The sequence below is a fragment of the Gopherus flavomarginatus genome, chromosome 2 (assembly GCF_025201925.1).
Source record: "Gopherus flavomarginatus isolate rGopFla2 chromosome 2, rGopFla2.mat.asm, whole genome shotgun sequence".
Lineage (NCBI taxonomy): Eukaryota > Metazoa > Chordata > Testudines > Testudinidae > Gopherus > Gopherus flavomarginatus.
The window spans coordinates 296,400,990-296,426,167 of NC_066618.1; the positions used below are offsets into that span (position 1 = coordinate 296,400,990).

Below are 25,178 nucleotides of genomic sequence, written 5' to 3' on the forward strand. Positions count from 1 at the left end.
ATCTACTTATACTTGATGAAAGCCCAGAAAAATCAGAAATGTTTCTGCTTATCTGTGTGATGTGCCTCATTTCCCAATGTGCACTTCCCAGGCTAATGAGCTCTCCCCCACCCAATCCCCACTGTTTCATGAACTAGTAACTTGAAGAGCAGTTTCGAGCTGATTCAACCCAGCTGCACTTTCGATGGAGTCTAATTGATTTTGGTGCCTTATTTGGAAGGAATTGCAGTCTAATGGCCGAGAGGGAGTTGATCCTTGGGTATTAGATGTCTATGTTTCAATGTGGGAGAAGGCTGAGGGCTCCTTGCCCCGGGCTTTACTTTCAGCAGTTGCATGCAGACTGGTTACAGATCTGTCCTTGGGAGAAGTCATCAGCCCACAACTTGACACATTAAACGTGTCCCCTAGGATCTGCTTCCCCATGGTGTCTGCAACGGCAGGGAAAATGGAGAGGAAAATCAATGGATTTGAACTCTGTATCTCCTGCCTTCACATCTCTCTCTCTCACACACACAGCAGAACTTTTGCCTGGATAGCCCCTCTTCCTCTGACGGTTCATTCTGTCATTCCCCTTTCCCAGTTATAATGGAGATGGAGCCATCAGAAGTTTTCCCACCACTGGCAGTGGTTTTATCTTCTTTCCTAAGCCCAGCAGCTGGGCTGGATGAAGCAGTGGCTGATCTAGTCTGGCAGTCCCTGTGCTCACTGACTTCAGAGCCTGAATGCACTCCCAGTGCCAGCAATGGCTTTTCGGTGGAAGGAGGATAGATCTGCTGAAGATGGGGTCTGCTTGGTGCCTTGACTTCTATATTTCCTGTGTGTTACTCACTGGGTGAAATATCTCACCCTGAGGGGCTCTCTTAGCAGTGAAGGTTTGGTCAAGTGAAGCTAGGACACAGCAGAGTGTGCAGAGAAAGTCCATTAACTCATAATGGCAATGTAAAGCCTCACATGCTGAGACGTTTGCAAAGGTGGGGAGGGACAGGAGTGGCTAAGCTAAACCTAACCTCTCTATTTGTTCGAGATAGGGCCAAACGAAGGTTAGGGATAGAGTGCTGCACTTGGGCTGTAGCCCACAAAAGCTTATGTATCCGATGAAGCGGGCGGTAGTCCACAAAAGCTTATGCTCAAATAAATTTGTTAGTCTCTAAGGTGCCACAAGTACGCCTGTTATATTTGGACTGGAGAAACCTGGGTACCGTTCCTTGCTCAGCTTTCCTGTGTGATCTTCGGAAAGTCGCTTAATCTGCACTGTGCCTCCATCCACCCTTCTTTATAATGGGGATAATCTGGCTCTATATCCCAGGGGTGGTGTGAGAAGAGAATCCATGAATGATGGAGAAGTTGTCAGATACTTTGGTGATGGGGGCCAGAGAAATATCTGGCTGGCTGGCTGGCTGGCTGGCTAGATAGATAGATAGGTTTTCCATTATGATAATCTAGTCAGGCTTCCTGTACGGCACAGGCCAGAGAACCTCAACCAGTACTTTCAGCATCAAGCCCATAGCTTCAGTACGAGCTAGAACAGATCCTTTAAAACAACCTCCAGTCTTGATGTAAAGACCATAAGTGATGGGGAATCCATCATGTCCTTTGGTAAGTTTTCTCAGATGGAATTACCCACGAATTCTGAACCTGGCCATGAATTCTGAAACCGGTCCCAAGGTTTGCAAGCATTTGCTGTCGCTGTAATAGGCCGAGCCAAAACCGCAGAGCCCCACTATTCCTGGATGTTGAGATCTCCAAAATCTGGGCCTGCAGTCTGAAGCGTGATCCCATCCCCCTGTGAAAATGAGGGCTCAGAGAGCCCGCAGGAGTCAGGTGTACTGTGGGCAACCCTGCTGCTCTCCATACCCCTCATAGTCTAAACCCCTCTTGGCATTTTATCATTGCCTCATGTCTGCCTACGCACATCCCTTGCACTCTCCATGGCATGCAGAATCCTTTGCTTTCTGCTGTGACCTGGTGGGTAATGAGGCACGTAGTGCTCACTGGCTGCCCCATTGCACTCTGGTAGTGAGCAAGGTTCTGACTTGTCTCCTCAGGAAAGGCAGTAGGAGTTTTGCTACTTATTTCATTGGGAGCAGGGCTTTGGTTTGTCCAGTGCTTTGGGAAGAACAGTGCTCTGTGACCGAGAGCAGATCCTCTTCTTGCTAATACTATTGTTCTCTGCCCTCTCACATGTTGTGGGGCACGTCGTGCCACTCCGTCATATTCTGATCATGACTTTCTTTTCCTTTTTTGTTTCTCCTCTCTAGAACTTCGTCCAGATTATTAGCAACTTGCTGTCAGAGGAAAACCGGGACAAGTGGGAGGAAGCTCAGATGGTATGGACCTGCTACGTAAACATACAATCCAAATAATGCTGGCTCTCAGCCTGTGGCATTGGGGGGAGGAGTTATGGGCATTTCCCCTTGGGTTGGGTGATCTCACTGCTGTGTGTGTCTGACATGTTGTACTCAGTGGGCATCCGTTTCACCCAGAAGAGACAGAACTCATCCGACCACTGCTAGTCATCACCAACACAACGCCTTGCAGTGAAAGAGATGCGTAGGCTGAACTACCCTGCTTGGAGAAATCAGCGGGGACCAGGAAAATGGATCCTGCTAGACTTCAGAGCCAAGTGCAGTCTTAGCCCTTTAAGATTGCTCCCAAGTCTGAATCCTGTAGGAAAAGACTCAGGCAGGACAGGTAGGGTTTTAAAGGGCCAGGGTTGTGCTCCACCATCTGAGCCTCAGCTCGAGCTGAGCAAGGGTTCAGTTATATGTTAGCTATGCTTTCCTCATAAGGTCACCTGGTGTCTCCCCAGGGATGCTGGCAGTTAGGGAACGTGACGGGTAGTTCAGCAGATAAAGCACACCCTGTCTGGGCATAGGCATTGCTATTTGTCCCGTCTATGTCTTACCAAATCCTTCCCCTGTCTCAATTGCATTTTCTGCCTGTGCATGTAGGTGATTTGCCCACTGTCCCTAACCTGGACTGAAAAATGCCATTCTTCCTCACAGTGCTCACTGCTCAACAGCGCTGATCTCCCTGCAGCCCCGGGGAGCCGCATCAGAGTGAAATGATACTGCCTTGAAGGCAAAGCCTGTTCACAGGCGACTCTGACTGATGGCTCCCTGTCGATACTAGTTCCTCCCTTGTCTCTTCCACTTTACCACGTCTCAGAACACAATCCCTCTTGTGCCTGCGTCTCGGAGATCAGCGTCACCACAGGCAGGTCTGGTTTCTGACAGGCGTCCATCAGGTGGAGAGTATTCCACTGAGGAGATCACGAGGCACGGGTCACAATATGATGGCTCTTTTAGCTGCCGTGTTGTCTGGTGAACCCACTCAGAGGGGGCAGCAAACAGCAAAGGAGCGAGAGACGATTGCCCGGCACAAACATGAAACCTTAAAGGTCAATTTTCTTCAGAATGGCCACTGTACTTCTCTGGCAGCTAAGGAGCTACCAGTTTAATCTGAAACCTCCTACGTCAAGGGGGTGAGTGAAAAACTGTTGCATAAGGGGAAATTAAATGAAAATAAATAGCTCCAGGGAAGGGTTGTGCTATTGGTGCACAGCAGGCACTGAACGTTGCTTGAGCTTGGAAGGGATTGGCTCCTCTGCAAGAGGTCACAGGTTTAAAGGTGGGCTCGGTCAGTAATGGTGGGAAGGTGTTACCACCTGATGTCTGTTCAGAGGCTTCTCTGAAATGAGTCAGATAGGGGGAGGGGTAAAAGGAGTTAGACCAAGTATTGAACAGACCTCGAGACTGAACTCACCTTTTGCCCCTATAGCTGGTGTTTCCCCAGCATATTTGGAAATCTATGAATGACCCTGGCTGGTTCCAGAGGAGGCGAAGATCCAAATGCTCAATTTAGCAAATACGTGTTTACATCCACATTGCAGAATAGTCACTGTGGAGCAGACTCTGCTGAGTCGTCATGACAACGCAGAGACCCTGTTGATCATCATAAAAATAGTTGCAGTTTTCTCCAGGCTGCAGTTAGTTCCCAGTGGTTTTCCCTTATCAGCTTCCCTGTGTTGTAAACCTGGCTTACTGGCCTCTGCCACCCACCTGATGTTCATTCCTGCGGTGTGACCAGTCTGCACTCTCATGACAGTGGATGTTATTTTCTGCGCTGCTTTGATATCAGTCAGAGGATCTTTCATCTTTTGACCACTGCCATTATTATAGACAGCACGAGGACCATGGCTGAGATGGCCTAAGTTGCCTAAGGGACGTGGATGCCCAGTTCCCATATATTTGAATGAGAAATAGGATCCTGGCCTAAAACTTCAGTTCTAAATCCAGAATCTGCTCTCCCATGAGCACCAGAGGAGAATCACTGGTAATAGCTTCTCTAAAATCCTCCAACTGCTAGAGGGCAACATACACTGGATCTGGTCTCAGTCCACCTAGCAGAGGGGATAGGTGCAGGCACACACTATTTACCATGCCATTTTAACACAGGACTTTAGCTTCCATCTCTCCATTAAAAACAAACAAACAAACAAAAAACCAACCAACCTACCAAACAAACCCAACAACTCTTATATGGTAGCACACATCTTAGTGTCTTATTCCCTCCCCTGTTCTCGCTGCATATTCAGTGACAGCTCCGATGGAGAGTTTTCCCTGGCTGTTTAATAGTATTCTCTTCCTGTGCAGATCTATGAGTTGGCTGGGGATATTCCCCTCTACAGGTAGCTCCTTGTACAACTATTTGATCACTAAACTGTGCAATCAACCTATGATAGATCTAAGATGCAATTACTTTGATATCGAAGTACCAGGCAAAATTGTGACAGAGTATATAAAATAAACAAAGCAAAACGGTCCTTATTTCTCTCCATTCTCCTGTGCGTAGGCAGGTGTGAATTTTAAGTCTAGGCGTGTTTGGGGAGTCAGGTTTAGTTGTTGTAGGTTAGAGACATTGTCCCAGGGTCATGCCTTGTGTAACTAAACAGAGCCAGTCTTTGGCCAGGAGACCTCTAGCAGCTGGAGTCCTGCCACACGGAATGGTCCATGCTGTATGCATGACAGTCTAAGCCAGGGTCCCACCGGAGGGCCGTGGGAGGGAGCAGCAGTCTCTGATGGAGGTAGGACCAGGCGGTTCAGAGACCAGTACTCCTCAGTATGAAGACTCTCAACAGAGAACTGTACATAGGAAAGAGCCAGAACGTCCCCTCCAACAACAGCTCATGGTGGCCCCAGTTTTCAGACATTGGCACTGCTGTGGGACATCTAAATATTCTGTGTGTGGGCACTCAAAGGGGTACGTACTGTATGGGCCCAAGAAACGCGTTTCCCTGCCTACATTCTGATGTCTGCTTCCCAGCTGGGATTTAGACATGCTCTTGGTGTACCCAGATTTGAGGAATGGGCTCCCCCATTTTTGTAACAGCTGTGCTCAGATAGTGGTATTGCATCCTGTTTCACAGCTTTGTGAAAACGTTCCCTTTGCTTAGCCTGGGGAGTCTGGACGGGCCTCGCTGTACTCAGCCCAGGAGTCGCGGTGCAGGCAAGGACTCTCTGTACTCCCTCTCTTTGCTTAATGATTTCCAGTCATGTTGACTCCCAGAGTGAGCACAATATTCCAGGAACCGGGTCCCCCCGAGTCCTTGAAGTGAAGGGGAGTTTTGAAGGAGTAAGGATCTCAGAGTTTGCCTCTGGGCACAGACACTGCAGAGCTCGCATAGAGCAGATCTATTACCTCTTTGCCCCATCACGTGATGGCTCTGCATGTGCAGCACCAAATCACGTTGGCCTCGTTGGTGGACACATCAGGCCAGATCCTTCAGGGATGTAAATGGATCACTGCTGATTTACACCACCTGAAGGTATGGCCTGGCATGTCTCATTTGCTGGCCACGTTAAGCTAACTGCAGGTGCTGGGAAACTGTAAATGTTTGCTGTGGCTTTCCCGGCCAGACCGGTGGGTAGAATAAGTAACCTTGAGGAGGGAGGGTAGGTTGGTAGGTCACTATCAGAGCCCTCCCATTATGGTTTTGCCCTCCCGTTGTGCTCAGGACTCTTCTCCTCCATGGCCATCAGCTGCGTTTTCTCAAACTTGATCTTATATTGTCATTTCCTGTCCATGTTTCTATCTCCTTGGATCATTTCTCTGCCCTCACAGTTGTTCGCTACTCCACTGTACTCCAGCATGAGCAGAGAATGCCTCCGGCTCTCTGTGTGTGGGGTAAGCTGGGCTCGAACCCTGGCCCTTGGAGAGGCCCAGGGTGAGCTCATTGCTACCTGTGCCACTAAATATTTGACCTCTTCACTTGGTTTGCAGATGGGACCAAATGCTAAGGAGCTGTTCAGGCTTGTGGAGGATTTCATTGATGTCATTGGATTTCGCATGAAAGATTTCCGGGATTCCTACCAAGTGACGGACAATCTAGGTGAGTCGGTTTGGATTCCGCTCCCCTCCCCTGCTCCACAGGCAGATTCAAACCGTGCGGTCGCTCCTTGCAGTGTTCATGAGCTGGCTGTGAGCCTAGGGAGGGGAAAAGGTAGGCCAGGGGCTGGGAAGGAGTAGAGGGAGCCACGCAGCAACTTGTTCTCATGTAAGAGACACGTGATGCAGACGCAGCCTGGGTCCTTGGGATCAGGCTCCCCGGTGTTACTCTTAGTGGGAAATGTGCTAACTTGGAAGGCTTCTGGGGTAATGGGAGGTGAAGTGAAACAGTGTTGTCCTTAGCTGTCAGCAGAGCTGGCGCTTCTCTGAGGCCGAGGGAGGCTGGAGCAGGCAGGTCAGCTCTCCCATCAAGAATCAGCCACTGTAAAGGATGGGACTCCAGGCCAGTGGAGTGATACCAGTAACAGAAGCAGTGTTCTGGCAGTGCCTAGAGACCTCAGCTGAGATTGGTCCTGGTGCTAGCCCTGGTACATACACATGGGAAGAGGCAGTTTCTGCCCTCATCAGTTTACAAGCTCAGTAGATGGGACGAGCAAAGATTGGGGAAAAGGAAGGGTTGTTCTCCTCACAGAGCGATGAAATGACTCGCCCGGGGTCCCAGAGGAGTCTGGCAGAGCTGGGGATGGAATGGGGCTCTCCTAAGTTGCAGCCCCCTCATTCAAACTCAAGACCACTCTTCTTCTCTCTGCTCCCTCCAGAGTTTATCAAACGGATGTTACAAGTGTCTCAGGCTGAGTGCTGCATTCATGCTCCCCAGACGCCAGATATGTTCACTGTGTGTCCCACCCCGGTGTGATGGAACGTATGGTGCAGGGTATAAACATCGTTGGTCAGGCTAACGGCTCCATTCACATCAGTACAAGCCCAGTGCCATCTCTAGGGTCACATGATTGGGAACAAGGGCAGCATTTGGGTTAAGGTGTCCTGAGTTTAATCTGAGGTGGAGGAGGCTGAGGAAGTATGGAGGGACAGAAGGATGCTTGGGAGTCCTGCTCAGTGAACAGAATCTCCAGCTTCACCTGCTTAGTGCGATCACCTTGCTTTATGTACACACATTAGCTGAACAAATACCTTCTGCCATGCCAGAGATCCCAGCTCTCCTGGACAGGATCTGGCTAATCCAGAGGCTCCTGGTCTTCCTCTGCTTTCATCCACACTCTTGGCCACCAAGATCACAAAGCCCCATATGCTCACAGCTCATCCCTTCTCAATCCCCAGTTGCCTGAGCTCATGGTAGGCAGGGAGAGACGTTTCCCAGAGCCATGCTTGATCTCACAGGCACTGTCCCACCAGCTAAAGAGAGGTTTGCCCCAAGGTTCTCCATTTGCCAAATGGGCAAGGAGGGACTTTCTCTGAGACAGTTCATGCACGGCCTTGACATCTTTCCAGGCTAAAGGAACGGCATCTGTCTGGACTGAGCTCCGCCTTGCACCGTACATACAACATGGAAGGCTGCATTTTCAAAGAGCGGAAAATCCAAAATTTTGGGTGCTCATTGTCTCTGAATGGTCAGGGACTGAATTTCTACTCATAGTTGCACCAATGCGAATGAAGTCTGGATTTGTGCTGGTGTAAATGAGGTCATCAGAGCCACTCTGGAGTCACGCTGGTGTAAGTGAAGTCAATGGAGTTACTCTGGATTTACACCAGTGTACATGAGAGCAAATACTGACTCTTGCCAAGCGCCTGTCCTGCTAGTGCAACTACGGGTTTTTCAGTGGTGGGAGTGTGAATGTTGAGCTGGCCATTTGGGCTTTGCTTTACTCACTGTTTCTGTTTCCCCTCAAGTCCTCAGCATCCACAAAGTCCCCGCCAGTGCAGCCACTGACATCAGCTTCCCCATGAAAGGTTGGAGGGGCATGGTGGACTGGGCCAGGACCTCCGAGGACAAGGTCACCATCTCCAAGAGCATCCTCTCTACGGGGCTAGCAGGTAAGGCAGTGCTGCTGCAGCATCGCTGTTCTTCACTGTTAAGGGGGTGTCGATCATTTACGCTCTGTCTGCAAGCTCTGCTCTCAGCTAACGAGGATCTGTCCAAGAGGAGCTGCCCTGAACGCAACACTGACCCTTAAAGATGAGGCATAGTTTAGAATCAGTTCTGAGCTCCCCTGCAAGTTCAGGAGATTAGTTCACGTCCCGGATTCGGGCGCGGATCCATTACTAGGCACAACAGCTTCTTGCTTAGAAAACAGCTGGAGGCAGAGCCAAACTGTGATGAACTAGGAAAGTTCTTAATGTTTTCTCTGAATACTGTGTTGGTGCCTGAGTGTCCCCATGGCAGTTCGTAAGTATCTGGCAGAGCAAAGGGCCAGTGCACCTAAATGCCTGACACTCTTGTCTCCTAGCAACTGATGACCTGGGCCCCTCCTCTGTAAAGGTGCCAGCTGAAGGTGTTGGACAAAGAGATCAGGTGACCTCCTGGCCCGGGAAAGGAACGGAGCAGAGAGGAGGAGCTGGAGGGGGTTGAGGAGTGAAGTGCAGATGTGGGGGGTCTGGTTCACTGCCCCCCAGAATGAACCCGGCCGAGAGGTCCGGTTTGCTGTACCTACAAGCTCTGTTTTAGACCCTGTTCCTGTCATTGAATAAACCTCTGTTTTACTGGCTGGCTGAGAGTCATGTCTGACTGCAAAGTGGGGGTGCAGGACCCTGTGGCTTCCCCAGGACCCCGCTGGGGCAGGCTCGCTGTGGGAAGCGCACGGAGGGGCAGAGAATGCTGAATGCTCCAAGGAGAGACCCAGCAGGTGAAGCCATGTGAGCTTCTTGCCCTGAACAAGTCTGCTCCAAGGGAGAGGAGGCTCCTCAAAGTCCTGATTGGCTTGGTGGGGAGCAGTTCCAGAGCATCGCCCGGGGACTCCGTGACACAAACCCCAGAGCGGCAATGCACCAGAGACACATTGCAGACAATATTAACCTACTCATTCCACTTAGTCTGAGAGGAACCTGATGCGCTGGGTTCCAGGCAGGTCATCGGCTGAGCAAGACGTCCCCTCCGAGTGCGGGCTGGACCCTGAACTGGTTCCTTTTAGCCCTCGGTGGGGGTTGTGTGTTGTTTTCTTTCTGGTCCGCGGCATCATTTCGATGCCGTTAGCCAGCGCGCACAAAGACGCTTCTCTGGGAGCGAACATCTTGGCATTCGGAATGGTTTGGGAGCAGTGTTACCAGTTTAATTATTTGTATTTTTCATGAAAATAGGCTTCTCGTGCTGAGTGGCAATGGAGGGAGGGAGGAAGGGAGAAGAAAAGATTGCCATTCATCGTGCAGCAGATATGAAATGTTCCGGGTTATTAGCTTGGCTGGCTCTGGCGGCTGGGCAGGCAGGCAGTACTTGGCCGCTGGATGGGCAGTGGCCGTGTAGCTAGAGCGATGTCTGTGGCTCTTGTGTGTAATCCTCTGTAACCACACATCAGCTGCAGGAAAGGGGGCATTAATCACTCGGGGGTCATTTGCTCCGCGGCAGTCTATTATCAGGCCCAAACAGCATGGGGAGAGAGAGGCGAAGCAAACCGAGCAAATCCAGCCTTCGCTTGAGCATAAGCCAAGCCATCCTGAATCTCAGATCTTAAAGAAAAACTGCATGGCTCAGGGCTCAGATCCGAGAGCACTCAGCCAGGGTCTGATTCTGTGGCTACTCTGTGGACCATCCATTAGCTGCAGCAGGTCTTCTGAGGCTGGGATCAGCTGCAAACACATGATCTTGTAGGGTACTGAGTGTAGACGCCGCACACTGAAGTCAGCCTCTGTTCTCAGTAAGCTCACGGGGCTCCTCTTTGCACGGGAGGAGTTCAGTTCTTTGCAGGCCTGGGCCCTAAATATTTAAGACTAGTACTTCAAAAAGAGGAGCCTAAATTGTGCCTGCAATGAGGACTAGCCATCACCTCGTCCCTTTCTCTGTATCTGTGCCCCGTGCGGGTTGGCTTCATCAGCGAGAGCAGGCAGTTTGTGCTTTCTTCATCAGACTGCACCGTCCTCTGCTGAGGCAAAGGCAGGAGACTGTCCGAGTTGTTGACATGATCCCTTGGCTTCCCAGTGCACCTTTCACCCAAAGATCTCCAAGCACAGCCATTCATGAAGCTGCAGAGTCGGTCCCATTGGGTACATCAGCATTACAACCACCATTCTGCTGATGGGGACACTGAAGTGCAGCATGGTTAAGTGACTGCCCCAAGGTCAAGCAGGGAGTCAGTAGCAGAGCAAAGACTAAATCCAGGATTGCAGCTCAGGCTAGGAAGAGATCACTGCCTTGTAAACTGCATTACATCCTTTACAACAAGCACAATAAATGGTTAGATACCCCAAATTAGGACTTTCATTATTATTCTTTTCCATCGCATCCGGAGCTGCATTTCCTAGGTCTTATCCTGTAGCATCATATAAGCAAAAGATGGTCCTTTTCAATATCTTACTTGTGTGAGAGACGCGTTTTAATTCTTTTTAACGCCCATCTCTTCTTTGCAAATGCATGTGGCAGGGAGAATACTGGGGCACAGTTTGTCTTTGTAGCAGGGGTGGCCGAACTGTGGCTCGTGAGCTGCATGTGGGTCTTTTACAGTTGAAGTGTGCCTCCTGTGTCCCGATCCCCCACCTACCAGACTGAGGGGAGAGCTCAGGGCTTTTGCCCTGCGGCGGGCTGGTGGGACCAGAGGTTTCTTCCAGAGATGATTGGTGCCTGCTGAGTGTGTGTGTGTGTGTGGGGCACAATTTAAAGGTTCACCCCCCTGCAACAGCTTGAGTCACACACCCCTCTTACCCTCAGCAGCACCCACAATGCACTGCTTCTGGTTCCTGCCCAGCGAGATGGAGGTCTCAGGGCTTCTGTCCTGCATGGGGTGCCTACTGAGGCTCAGAACATCAGCAGGAGGGAGCCCCGGCAGGCACTTCCCAGGGGGCTGAAGCCCCGAACCGTGGCAGGCGCGCCCTGGCTCTCGAACTTCTGAAGATTGTCGTATGCGGCTCGGAGGGTCAGTAAGTGTGGCTGCCCCTGCTTTATAGAACAACCACTTTGCAGCTCGCTGAAATAAAGACCAGGTCTTCAGCGGATGAGAATTAGCGGTTGGCTTCAAAGGAGCGATGCTGATTTAGCTGGAGATTGGTCCTGCTTAGAGCAGGGGGTGGGACTAGATGACCTCCTGGGGTCCCTTCCAACCCTGACATTCTATGATTCACACATCTGAGGAGCTGACCATAGGGCTTTAAAACTGGCCATCCATCGTGCCTGCAAGTCACAGCTAGAGCCGGGCATGCAATCTTTATAGAAGTGTAGGACTGGAAGGGACCTCAGGAGGTCGTCTAGTCCAGTCCCCTGCCTTTGCAGCAGGACCAAGTACTGTCCCAGACAGATTTTTGCCCCGGATCCCTAAGTGGCCCCCTCAAGGATTGAACTCACAACTCTGGGTTTAGCAATGCTCAAAAATCTTCGCAGCTCCATGTGCAGGTGCTGTAGGTGTGCAGCTTCTAGTGTCTGGGCTACTGAAGAATGGATAATCAAAATAAAGCACTGTGCCAGGCCAGGTGACCTGTTGGTGTAATTTCATAGAATCATGGAAGATTAGGGTTGGAAGAGACCTCAGAAGGTATCTAGTCCAGCCCCCTGCTCAAAGCAGGACCAACACCACCCAAATCATGCCAACTAGGCCAGGCCTTAAAAACCTCTAAGGATGGCGATTCCACTCCCTCCCCCAATGCAACTTGAGACCTTTGCTCCTTGTTCTGTCATCTTTGCACATAAATAAGACAGAGCAGTTACATCGCTAAAGTCTTGATAAAGACCCAAGAAATTCAGACCTGAGTCTTATTTACATTACAGCCTCTTTGCATGCCCAGAAGGGTGTAAATGAGAACCAGGCCCATGGGGTTAAAGTTTTCTGCTCACCCGTGATATCACGTGAGTGTGAGAGCCTGGGGTGTGTGTGTGCGGGGGGTCCTACCACAAAGGAGGAGAGGGGGATCTTGTCTATGTAGGGATCTGAAGGACCAGGCCAAAGGCCAAATAAATGTTTGTACCCATTAAGGTTCTGCTCAGATGTAGCATCTGGTTTTCAAGGGGGTTGTTGCTTTTCCCAGCTGGGTTGTGCGAGAGAGGCGGTGGGAGGGGGAGGGAAGTGACATGCCCAGAGGCCTCACAAAGGAGTTGGAGGCTCATTTGGGATTAGAACTGAAGGGCCTACGGCCTCTCGGCCCCCTTGCCTCAGTTTGCGAGGTCAGATAGCATTAGGGTCCATCACGCCAGTGTGAGGGAGCCAGCCCAGTGGAGCCGGGCCCTGCCATGCAGCATTCACGGATCTTTCACTGACAGCGGCAATATCCTCTGGAGAGAGAAGAGAACGGCTTGATGTTAAGTGCAGAGTCTTGCGGGGATGGAGGGAGGTCTGGGTCAGGCTGGGGCTCGGCAGCCTGTGGGTGAAAATCTCCCACCCTCAGCTGCTAGAGTCATCCTGGTACAGCTTGGCTCCCTGACGGCTCGTCATCGGCTCGGCTTCGGAACTGATCTGCAAGGCAGCCAGGTGCGGGCTAGTGACCTTCTCCTCCGAGCCGCTCTGCGGATTGGCTCACAGAGCCCGGCTAGAGATCACCGGAGGCAAACGAACCGCTGCGTCCACCCAGCCACTGCCAGGGCGGCTGCTGCTTCCGATTAGACTCCCAGCATGTGCCTCCTCTCCTGGCCTTGTCAGAGGAATTAGCTGGAGTTCTGAACAGGAAACCTCCAGTCCGACTCAGTCCAATTAAAGCTCAAGGCCTGTGCACGGGCCTTGGGTCTGTGTGATCATAGAGGGTCCAAGCTGGCGAGGTGCTGAGCACTGCTTGTGGGGTGCTGAGGGCAGCGGAGCCTCGTCCATGACTTTGAAAGCCAAGCTAGGCCATAGGGAGCCCCTATGTGGTGAGAGTAGGTGCTGCGGCTTGTGGGAGGGAGGAAGGGAGAAATTCAGCCTGCCCCAGGCTAGGCACCCAGTGCAGCAGCCCTGCTGAAACTATCAATGGCACCTAGGCCTTGCCTGGGCCCTCAGCACAGGGAGGAACTTTCAGCCTGTGGGGAGGTGAAGAGCTGAAGAGACGTGTTTGACCCTGCCTGAGTGCAGCAACCTCCACAAAGACCCCCCTTCCTGTTGTGTTCACTACTCCCATGCCCTGTCTCCCGTTTACCCCCACTGAATGTGTTCCCGCTGAAGTCTAATGCCTGCAGGACGGGCCCCACGTAAACTACCCTTGGGCCATGATGATGCTTTCACCGTCCCTGATCGTCACTGTGCTGTTATCTTTCTCTCCCTTCTCTTTGCCACTTTGTAGAGACAGACGACTCGTCCGTCTTCGTGGTGGGCACCGTGCTGTACCGGAACCTGGGGAGCATCCTCTCGCTCCAGAGGTAAGGACACCCTAATCTTTCCGGAGCCCCTCAGCACTCGGAGAGCCCCAAACCTGCCTCCTTGACTGGAAATTAAAGGGGCCAGGCAGGACCTGAGCAGCCAGTGGAGCTACTTGCATAAGAGGGAGAGCATTTGGTTCTGCAGGGATAACTTTTGGGCCACTAATAACTAGTGCTGCACGTGAAGCTGGCTCAGTCCAAGCTCATTCTTCAGGGCATAGACTGATCACTTTCAGGGTGGTCAGGAAGATTTTTTCCCATTTTTGTGCAGCATTGCACATCATGTGGCCAGCTACGCCAGGAGAGGGCTTTCCCTTCTGCTCACTGAAGCACAAAGTAGTAGCTACTTCCTGAGGTATTATGCTCCTACAAAGAGGCAGGCGAGAACCCTGCCCTCTCAGCGAACATCTCCTCTGGTGCTGAGATCATGATGGGCTGCCAGGTTCCCTGGGATCAAAGTTCCTTGGAATCTGTCTCGATGAGAAATGAAATAGCCGTGGTCTCTCTCCAGAGAGACACAAGCAGTGGGGACACAACACCTGTGTGACATGGACACAGTCCCTGGTGCCAGCGCTGGGCATCAGGTAGCACCTGTCACAGGTGGAAGGAGCTGGCAAATGAACCCTCAAAATCAAATTCTCAAATCTTTGCCTTGCTGCCCAGACTCAGGACAGCTGCAGGGGAGGCCAAAGAGTTAATAGTTCCCTCTCCCTGGCATGCTCCCTATTTCCTCCCCACAAGGAGGTACTGAATGCTTCCACCTCCCTGGATCTCAGCGGGCGCTAAGGGCACTCAGTATTGGGCAGGATCGGGGCATATGATGGCAGAGCAGAACTGTGGCATCGAAATCCCCTTCCCACAGCAGATTTTTACCCAATCATCCCCACTGTGAGGCATGTTGGGTCACCGTGTTCCTGACAGATCTGGGGCTGCGTGCTCGGGAGAGGAGCTGCCTGCCACACGGTGCCATTCGAGAGCAGCACTGCTCAAGACGGGCTCGGAGAGTGGAGCAGAGTGGCACGGATGGCTGCACATGTCTGCAGCGTTCCAGGCCTCTGCAAAGTGCCTCAAGGCAATGAAGCTTTTGTCTTCAGCAATGGCTTTTCTTTGCCTTTCTCTTTTTTTTTTTTTTCTGAGGCTGGTACTGAGGCAGTAAAGTAAGCATCCTAAGGCACCTTCTAAATCTGTTCTGGACTGATTAGCATGAGCTCATTTACCATAACGCCAGGGCATCTCTCCTCACGGATAATCATTGAAATACCTACTGATTTAGCACTGGCAGTGGCGGGTGGCTAGTGAATTAGAATTAGTGAGCAAAGGGGCTGTATTCTGTAATATCTTCCATTACAGCGCTGGGAATGAGACTGGAAGGGCTGAGCGGTGAATAGGCTTTGCTAACCGGCTTCTGCAGGAGTTTCTGTCAGGGCATTCTCCCCTGGGTCCTGATTTACAGCATTGCTTAATTAAGGCCAGTTTTCTTTAAGCAATGAACAGCCCTGAATCTCCTGTGACTGTATGGAAGAAATGCTGGATCAGAGGAAAAGTCTATCATTCCTCTGTCCAACAGGGATGTTGCAAGGAGATGGGAGTAGCCCCAATAATGTACTTAATCATGCAATACCGTACTATAGGGTAACTGTCTTCCTGACCTCAACTGGTGATCAGTCTATTTCCTGGGAGCACGAGGAACAAGGATCAGATTTTGTTTTCAGTAACACTGGTTTAAATCCAGAGTCACTCCATTTAAACAAAAGGAGTCACTACAGATTTACCCTACTAAATAACAACGGCTAGTCTTATTCATGTATGGGTCTCCTCCTTGTTGACTTGCCTTGATTATCTCCTGCAGCAGTGAGTTCCACAGGTTAATCACACAAAGCATTAAAGACATTTATTTTTAACCATTTTAAATTTCTTCTTCGATCCCGCAATTCTTGGATAGTTGTGGTCTCAGAGCTGGGGTTTATAGGAGATCCACCCTGAGAGAGGAGTGACATTCCAAACGGAGGCCCTTGGTATGAAAGCCGCAGTCTGGAGTTGAAGGGGGTGGCAGAACAGAGGGAGTCAAAGGGTTAAAAGTCTGACTCCCCCCATCACTTCAGAGTAGAAACTAGATTAGGGGTCCTATATAAGGAGCCAGGCACTCAGGCAGCGGCACAGTCAGCTGCAGCGGCACAGGAGGCGGCGAACAGAGCGGCTAACAGGGGAGTTTCAGTGGGAGTTCCCAGGGGGAGGTTGCAGGGGAGACCAAGGCAGAGGAACCAGGTAGGCAGACCAGGGAAGAGGCAGGGGTCTGCCAGCAGCGCGGTGTGAGCTGTGGATTGCCAGGCACAGAGTTGCAGCGCTATGATGGAGGCGGAGGCAGCAGGTGCAGACACACTGAGGATGACTGGATGCGGTAGCTGCGGCATGTACATGGTCCTAGAGGGAGCACCTGAAAGGAGTTTCATCTGCATGAAATGCCGCCTGATACAGCTGCTGGAGGAAAAGGTAAGAGGACTGGAGATGCAAGTGGAAACTCAGGCTGAGTTTAGAAGGGGATTTGAGCAGATGATGGAACACAGACATGAGGAGGCACAGGGGACAAGCTCAGACGAGCGGATAGAAGCAGGACCAAAGGACTCTGAGGAGGGGCTGCTGGGTGAGGAAAGTGGACGGTGGAAGCATGTGACTAGGAGAACCAGGCAGAGGAAAAGACGGGCCAGCGATGGACAAATAGAACTCAGGAACAGGTTTGCTGAGTTGGGAAATGAAGATGGAGCACAGCAGGCTGCTGAAGGAGAAAGGGCGAGGAAGAAGAGGCAAGCAGCTAGTCCTGCAGAAGGAGGGGAGGAGTCAGTGGAGGCGACATCAAGTACGAGCCCTAGGAGGATTGTGAGGGCGAATACAAATCGAGAGGAATCGCGGCCAGCTGCTGTGGGGGATAGACCACAGAATCGCACTGTCACCAGGAAAAGGCAAGTCTACGTGATTGGAGACTCTTTACTGAGAAGAGTAGACAGGCCTGTAACTAGACCTGATCGGGAGAACAGAAGGGTGTGCTGTCTGCCAGGGGCTAAGATACAGGATGTGGACTTGAGGCTGAATACGATCTTAGCGGGAGCGGGAAAGAATCCGTTGATCATCCTTCATGTGGGAACGAATGACACGGCTAGTTACTCGCTGGACTGTATCAAGGAGGACTATGCCAGACTGGGGAAGAGGCTTAAAGACATCGAGGCTCAGGTGATCTTCAGTGGGATTCTGCCGGTTCCTAGAGCGGGGTGACGAAGGAGTGACAAGATTATGGCGATCAACAGATGGCTCAGGGAGTGGTGCTATAAGGAGGGCTTTGGGATGTACGGTCACTGGGAAGCATTTACGGATAGACGACTGTTCGCTCAGGATGGACTTCATCTAATTAAGGAGGGAAATAGAATTCTGGGATGGAGGCTCGCCGACCTCATCAAGAGGGCTTTAAACTAGGAAGTTGGGTGAGATGGTTGGGAGATGTTCAGGAGATCTCCATGCCAGAATATAACCTGGAGAGGGAAGTAAACAAAGTGAGAGGGGATACCCTTGCGGCCCCAAGATTTGATCCAAGAAGGAATAGTGGAGTAGAAACCAGAGTAACAGGTGATGCTGGTGGTAGAAAGTTGGTGCACGACGGGGGAAGGAATGTCACTGACAACAAACGCCGAAAATTAAAAGGTCTGTACACTAATGCGAGGAGCCTAGGTAACAAGATGGAGGAACTGGAGTTACTAGTGCAGGAAGTGAAACCGGATATTATAGGGATAACCGAAACCTGGTGGAATAGTACTCATGACTGGAGCACGGGTATTGAAGGCTATGTGCTGTTTAGGAAAGACAGGAAGAAAGGCAAAGGTGGTGGAGTAGCCTTGTACATCAATGATGAAATTAGCTGTAGCGAAATAAGAAGCGATGGAATGGATAAGACAGAGTCTGTCTGGGCAAAAATCACACTGGGTAAAAAAGCAACTAGAGCTTCCCCTGAGATAGTGCTTGGGGTGTGCTACAGACCGCCGGGATCTGATTGGGATATGGATAGAGACCTCTTTAATGTCTTTAATGAAGTAAACACAAAGGGGAAATGTGTGATTATGGGGGACTTCAACTTCCCGGATATAGACTGGAGGACGAGTTCTTGCAAGAATAATAGGGGTCAGATTTTTCTGGATGTGATAGCGGATGGATTTCTTCATCAAGTAGTTGAAGCACCTACGAGAGGGGATGCCATTTTAGATTTGGTGTTGGTGAGCAGTGAGGACCTCATAGAAGAAATGGTGGTAGGGGACAACCTTGGTTCGAGTGATCATGAGCTGATTCAGTTCAAACTAGATGGAAGGATAAACAAATGTAGATCTGGGATTACGGTTTTTGACTTCTCGAGGGCTAATTTTAAAGAGTTAAGGAAATTAGTTAGGGAAGTGGATTGGACAGAGGAATTAGTGGATTTAAATGTGGAGGAGGCCTGGAATTACTTTAAGTCGCAGCTGCAGAGACTGTCGGAAGCCTGCATCCCGAGAAAGGGGAAAAAAACCATGGGCAGGAGTTGTAGGCCAAACTGGATGAGCAAGCAACTCAGAGACGGGATTAGACAAAAGCAGAAAGCTTACAGGGAGTGGAAGAAAGGCAGGATCAGTAAGGAAAGCTACCTTGGTGAGGTCAGAACATGTAGGGATAAAGTGAGGAAGGCTAAAAGCCGCATTGAACTGGAACTTGCAAAGGGAATCAAAACCAATAGTAAAAGGTTCTACAGCCACATAAATAAGAAGAAAACAAAGAAAGAAGAAGTGGGGCCGCTATACACTGAGGATGGAATGGAGGTTAAGGATAACCTAGGCATGGCCCAACATCTAAACAAGTACTTTGCCTCAGTTTTTAATAAGACTGGTGAGGAACCTTGCGATGATGGAGGGATGATAAACGGGAATGTGGATATGGAAGTGGATATTACCGCAACTGAGGTAGAGGCCGTACTTGAACAGCTCGATGGGACAAAGTCGGAGGGCCCAGACAATCTCCATCCGAGGATATTAAAGGAACTGGCGCGTGAAATTGCGAGCCCGTTAGCGAGAATTTTTAAGCAATCGACGAACTCGGGGGTTGTGCCATATGACTGGAGGATTGCTAATGTAGTTCCTATTTTTAAGAAAGGGAATAAGAGTGATCCGGGTAATTATAGGCCTGTTAGCTTGACGTCTGTAGTATGTAAGGTCTTGGAAAAAATTTTAAGGGAGAAAGTAGTTAAGGACATAGAGGTCAATGGTAATTGGGACGAATTGCAACACGGATTTACTAAAGGTAGATCGTGTCAAACCAATCTGATCTTCTTTGAGAAGGTGATGGATTACTTAGATAAAGGAAATGCGGTAGATATAATTTACCTAGATTTCAGTAAGGCGTTCGACACGGTTCCGCACGGGGAGCTGTTAGTTAAATTGGAAAAGATGGGAATGAATATGAAAGTTGTAAGGTGGATAAGGAACTGGTTAAAGGGGAGACTCCAGAGAGTCGTATTGAAAGGTGAACTGTCAGGCTGGAAGGAGGTCACCAGTGGAGTCCCTCAAGGATCGGTTTTGGGACCGATCTTATTTAACCTTTTTATTACTGACCTTGGCACAAAGAGCGGGAATGTGCTAATAAAGTTTGCGGATGACACGAAGCTGGGGGGTATTGCTAACACGGAGAAGGACAGGGATACTATTCAGGAAGATCTGAACCACCTTGTAAACTGGAGTAATAGAAATAGGATGAAATACAATAGTGAAAAGTGCAAGGTCATGCATTTAGGAATTAATAATAAGAATTTTGGATATACGTTGGGGGCGCATCAGTTGGAAGCGACGGAGGAGGAGAAGGACCTCGGGGTACTGGTTGATAGCAGGATGACTATGAGTCGCCAATGTGATACGGCTGTTAAAAAAGCAAATGCGATTTTGGGATGCATCAGGCGGGGTATTTCCTGCAAGGATAAGGATGTGTTAGTACCGTTATATAAGGCGTTGGTGAGACCCCATCTGGAATACTGTGTGCAGTTCTGGTGTCCCATGTTCAAGAAGGATGAATTCAAACTGGAACAGGTTCAGAGACGGGCTACAAGGATGATCCGAGGAATGGAAAAACTGCCTTATGAAAGGAGACTCAAAGAGCTTGGCTTGTTTAGCCTGGCCAAAAGAAGGCTGAGAGGGGATATGCTCGCTCTATATAAATATATCAAGGGGGTTAACGTTAGGGAGGGAGAGGAATTATTTAAGTTTAGTACTAATGTAGGCACGAGGACGAATGGGTATAAACTGGATATTAGGAAGTTTAGACTTGAAATTAGATGAAGGTTTCTGACCATTAGGGGAGTGAAGTTCTGGAACAGCCTTCCGAGGGAAGTAGTGGGGGCAAAAGACTTTCCTGGCTTTAAGACAAAGCTTGATAAGTGTATGGAGGGGTTGTTATGATAGGATCATTAATTTGGGCAATTGATCTTGAATTACCACCAGACAGGTTTGCTCAATGGTCTGCGGGGAGATGTTGGATGGGATGGGTACTGAGTTGCTGCAGAGAATTCCTTCTTGGGTGCTGGCTGGTGACTCTTGCCCACATGCTCAGGGTTTAGCTGATCGCCATATTTGGGGTCGGGAAGGAATTTTCCTCCAGGGCGGATTGGCAGGTGCCCTGGAGGTTTTTCGCCTTCCCCTGCAGCGTGGGGCACGGGTTGCTTGCTGGTGGTTTCTCTGCAGCTTGAGGTCTTCAAACCATTTTTGAGGATTTCAAAATGGGTCCTGGGATAGGGGTTGTTATAAAATTGCATGGGTGGGGTTCTGTGGCCTGCCTTGTGCAGGAGGTCAGACTAGATGATCAGATTGGTCCCTTCTGATCTATGAGTCTATGAGTCTATGAGATGCCCAAAACCTTTCCCAATAGTTATTGGGTAAACAGAAAATAAGACCCCGATGAAAAGCATATGATTTCAAACATGCCTGGGATAAGTGAGAATCAGAATAGGGAAGGAGTGTTCCCTAGTGGTCGGTGCAGTGATGACTGGGATCTATTCCCAGTGCTACCACCATGGACAACCAAATGTGGCTGTCTGTGGGTAGGTGCCCCTGTATCATCTGAGCACCACAGCTCCCAGCTAGTATGTGAGGACCACGAATCACCTCTGATTTTACGAGCCCAACTCAGGACACCTTAAAGGGGCCTGATTTTCAGAAAGTGCTGAGCACCTATCCTCCGAGAATCCAGCCCCTTTATGACATCTCCAGTGGGGACCCCCAAATCACTAGCCACTTGTGAAAATGTCAGTCTAGGCACCTAACATTAGACACCCCAGGCTGAGAGCATGGGCCTCTGACTTCTTATCCAGTCCAATAAAAGCTATTGCCTCACCCCCCTTGTCTCTCTAATTTTCCATCTATCTGAGGACAGCATTGTACGCACCTGTTACCTACAGCATTGTGAGGGTTAACAGAGTCAGCAAAGGGCTTTGAGATCCGGGGATAGCAGGTGTTACTGAAATACCAGGAGAGGGGCAAATGCAGCCACCCGAGTCCGTGCCAGGGAGTTGGTTGGTTAGAGGGTCCCTTGTTATCCACTCGTGCTGCAGGGCCAGTGCTCTGCGGCACACGGCTCTCTTTGCAGAGGGAGCTCAGTGGATCTGGCAGGGGCTCCAGAACAGCAGCGGGTTGGAGTCTGTCAGCAGGAAGTGGATTGGATGCTGACTACACGGATTGGACCGATTCCACTCCTAGAGTACTGCTATGGTCGTAGCTGGCCTTATTCCAGGAGCCCACTGGGACTTTCTCTGTGTAACCATCTCCGTCCTTTCTAAAGTGCCGTTTTCCTTCTCTCCCCAGGAACACCACGGTGCTGAACTCCAAAGTCATCTCGGTGACTGTGAAGCCATCTCCCCGCACTCTGCTCACGCCCCTGGAGCTCGAGTTCTCCCACCTGTACAATGTAAGTCCCCTGCCCTCGGCATCAGGAGTTACGCTCTTGTTTTGGGTGTCGGCGATAGCATGACACCGAGCAGGTCTCTCTGGGGGATTGGGCTGTGAACATCACCGCCAAACTCTTTCATGTCTCCTAGCCCAGGCTCGCAGTCACAGGTCTAGCACAGTGAAATCAGGTTGGCGTTGGTGTCCTGCTGTCACTCCCTCCTCAGTGATTGTCTTTGGGAACTTGGACTGCACAATGGAACTCGCTACAGGGAACCCACTTCCCTAACCCAGAAGGCAGGCGATGTAACAGGGACCAGGATTTGGGAGACAGTGGGTCTTGCCCCAGAATTTGACTCTGATTCACCATGGGACATGGCAAGTCACAGCCTCTTTGGGCTGCGGTTTCCCTGCTCATAAGATGAGGCTAATGATACTGACTGTCTCAAGGCAGAGGCTTTATTCATGAATGTTTGCAAAGTGCTTCGCAATTCTCAGGCAATGCTAGAGAAGTGTGGATTGCTGTTGTCATTGGCACCTTGAAAGCAGGTCCATTGCCAGATCAGGATATCTGAGTCAATCCTTGGATGCATAGGAAGGGTATTTACATGTCTAAGAGCCAATCTGTGCCTCCAGTCTCCCAGTCTGGATGTCCTCTTACAGCCCCCGCATGGGACTACCGCATCCTGCAGGGGGGGAGTCTTGAAAGCGCTCAGCATTGGCCTGACTCAAGCCCTGCTGCAGCCAATGGTAAATCTCCCATTGTTGTCAGTGGGCATCGAGGGCATGTGGCATCTCGCCAGAGGTTCTCCCCCAGGATCAACCTATACCTCAGACACACAGTCCTGCTTCCATTGCAGCCCATGGGAGCAGGACTGAGCCCAGCGAGAACAGGCAACCCTGCAGCTCCAACAAAGGAGGGTCGGATGGGATTCTGAGTGGGGAGAAGAAGGGGAATATCGATCAGGCAATGAGCCAAGCTCCCTGCTTGATGCTCTGATGAGTGTGAGTCTGATCACTGGGGCGTGGTACAGTCCACTTCTCCCCTGGCCCTTGAGCCACAGCAAAAGATGGCCATGAAGAGGGCAGAGGTCTGCGATGGCATGTCTGAAACACCACTGTGTGTTAAAGCCACATTAAATGCCGTGCCCATGTCAATTCTGTAGATGCCCTGTTGGCAGCACAGCTGTAATCTCCTTTTCTTTCCCTTCCCACCCCTTTCTTCTTCCTCTCCTGCCAGGGAACCACCAACCAGACCTGCATCCTGTGGGATGAAGCCGATGTGTAAGTCCAGCTGCTTTTAATTTGCTCTCCTCACTTCTGGAGCACGTTAGCTTTGGGACTTGGCAGGGTGTGTCTGTTTTGGGAGGCAACTGATGAGGAGGCAGGTGTGTCTTGGGCCCCTCACCCTCACCTTTCATCTCTTTCCTGCGTCTAGCTTTTGTCTGTCAGCTTCCTTGGCAAGGGAAGGCGAGATCTTTCTCCCACTTCCCTCAGCAATTTCCATTCACATCCTTGCAAGCGGGATCTGAATAAGGATCTGCCGCTAGGCCGTTGCCTTCTTTGTCAGAAACACCATTGAGATAAATCGTATATTTGAAGGCTGTAGATCACTTGTTTCCAGAGTGTGACCCAGGTTCTGACCCGCTGATTTTCTCCAGCATGCTTCCAGTCTCTCCATCGAGCTGTGTCTGTCACCAGTGTGAAGCATCCAAGCAGTGAAGAGAATAGCTTCCCACTGCCAGAGAGACAGTTGCATTTGCCATGGGAGCTTTGGGGACTGGACATAATTTTGCAAAAGTGGCCTTGGATTTTGGGTGCCTCTATTTTTGGGGTGCTCAGGATGAAGAATGTTGAGCCTGACTTTTCAGAGGTGTTGAGCCAGAATTGTAGGTGCACAGCACCCTCTGAAAGTCGATGCAAGTTGGGCACCGGGAAAGTCCAAAATTAGAGGCCACTTTTGAAAATAAGGCTCATTAAATGGAAGTAGGTGGTGCATTGGTCTGGTGTGGTGAGATGATTCCTATGAGAAATCCTGTTGTCTGTAGCCCTGTCCGGGTCTTTCTTAGGGTCTCCTGATGTGTTGTTGACCAGCTAAGTGAAAAACCTGATAGTTGCCACAGGGAATTGGGACTGACAGTTTGGGGGAGGAGATGTCAGACAGAGCAGCTTTATCATAAGAAGTAGCTAGTGAAAAAATGTCTTAGATTGTGTATAAACCCCAAAAGGATCAGAAATATCTCACTTAATGGCACCTTTTGCCACTTCTCTGGTTTATTTTTGTGTATCAGTCTGGGGGTCAGTTGGTTTCATTTTCTGTTTATAATCAGTTTTACTCCTTGGGTTCAAATGCACAAAGCTCTGTATCTATTAATTATTATTTATTATTAATTAATTATTATTATTATCATCATCATCTTGAAAACAATTCTGATCTTCCCCCTTTGTCTCCATTAAGTCACTTATACTTGGGCACGTTTGTAGCCGGCTGATAGACTTCTGGTTGGACAATGATTAGCACAAAGAATACACAGGTTAAATCCGATGAACGCAGTGCTGCCTTCAGACATGTCTGTGGAACCACCCTAGTGTACCTCAGGGCAACCTGGAGCCACAGCGCTAAAACCAAAGGTTGCTCAAATATGTGAGGAGAGCCCTTTGGGATGCTGGTGGCAGGGGTCTGCCACGTGGGTACCATGCTGACACTGCAGTACGGTGATGGGTACGTGTGGAGATGCATCTCGGTGCTTGCTAAGGTGCGATGTATACGCTGTTCGCTGGGGGTACACTGAGCTAGGTGCTGTCCATAGCTGTGATGTGCCAGGAGAAGCTCCAGAAAGGATCCCTACTTCAGAGCCACAGTTCCTGCCTACTCCCCTCTTGCTGTGGAGTGAGGTTACTTCCCCCCATTCACTTCTGCTCCTTTTTATATGGCCAGCAAACAGGGATGGGGCTGAGCCCAGGCCCCTCCTTCTCTCCGTCCCCTTGGCCTCTCCTCACTTGCTCTCAGAGTGTGAATCATATCCGGAGAGCTGGGGCTGCTCTCCATGCCAGGCCTGAGGCTAAGATCCAGGTGTAACTCACACGCCTTCTGGGTGTGGCGCTCTGTCCCATTTAGTGGCGCTGAGACCACTTAGAGAGAGAGATTAATGAGTCTGCTCTACAGCCTCAGCTAAGGGCCATAGGGCTTTTAGCTCATGCAGTAGAGGCTCATGCATTGAGCTCCAGAGGTCCTGGGTTCAATCCTGGCTGCCGATGAGCAGGGTCTGTTGGTGTCACACAGGCAGGCTGAGTAAGTGAATTGCAGAATCTTGTTCTCCTTCAGCCTCTTGCTCAGCTGAGCAAGACAAGCGTAGAGTGTAGCCCTGATGTGATGAGAGGGCAGGGCATGGCAGAGGCCTGAACGACCCCATGCGGCTGATCCTGGAAAGGGCTGCATCAGGGCAGGTATTGTTTTGGCTCTGTTACTGACCTGGAGG

The 25,178-nt window shown here is 50.3% G+C and overlaps 1 protein-coding gene across 2 annotated transcripts in view; it reads left to right on the forward strand.

The window, feature by feature from the left end:
* ADGRB1 (adhesion G protein-coupled receptor B1) overlaps positions 1–25,178 on the forward strand; it is a 383,634-nt gene that overhangs the window by 212,139 nt on the left and 146,317 nt on the right. For both annotated transcript variants that reach the window (XM_050940709.1, XM_050940708.1), the window contains 6 exons: positions 2,259–2,327; positions 6,283–6,391; positions 8,197–8,340; positions 13,690–13,765; positions 21,619–21,721; positions 22,940–22,983. In XM_050940709.1, the coding sequence (XP_050796666.1) occupies positions 2,259–2,327; positions 6,283–6,391; positions 8,197–8,340; positions 13,690–13,765; positions 21,619–21,721; positions 22,940–22,983 (545 nt within the window). The remainder of the gene's footprint in view (positions 1–2,258; positions 2,328–6,282; positions 6,392–8,196; positions 8,341–13,689; positions 13,766–21,618; positions 21,722–22,939; positions 22,984–25,178) is intronic.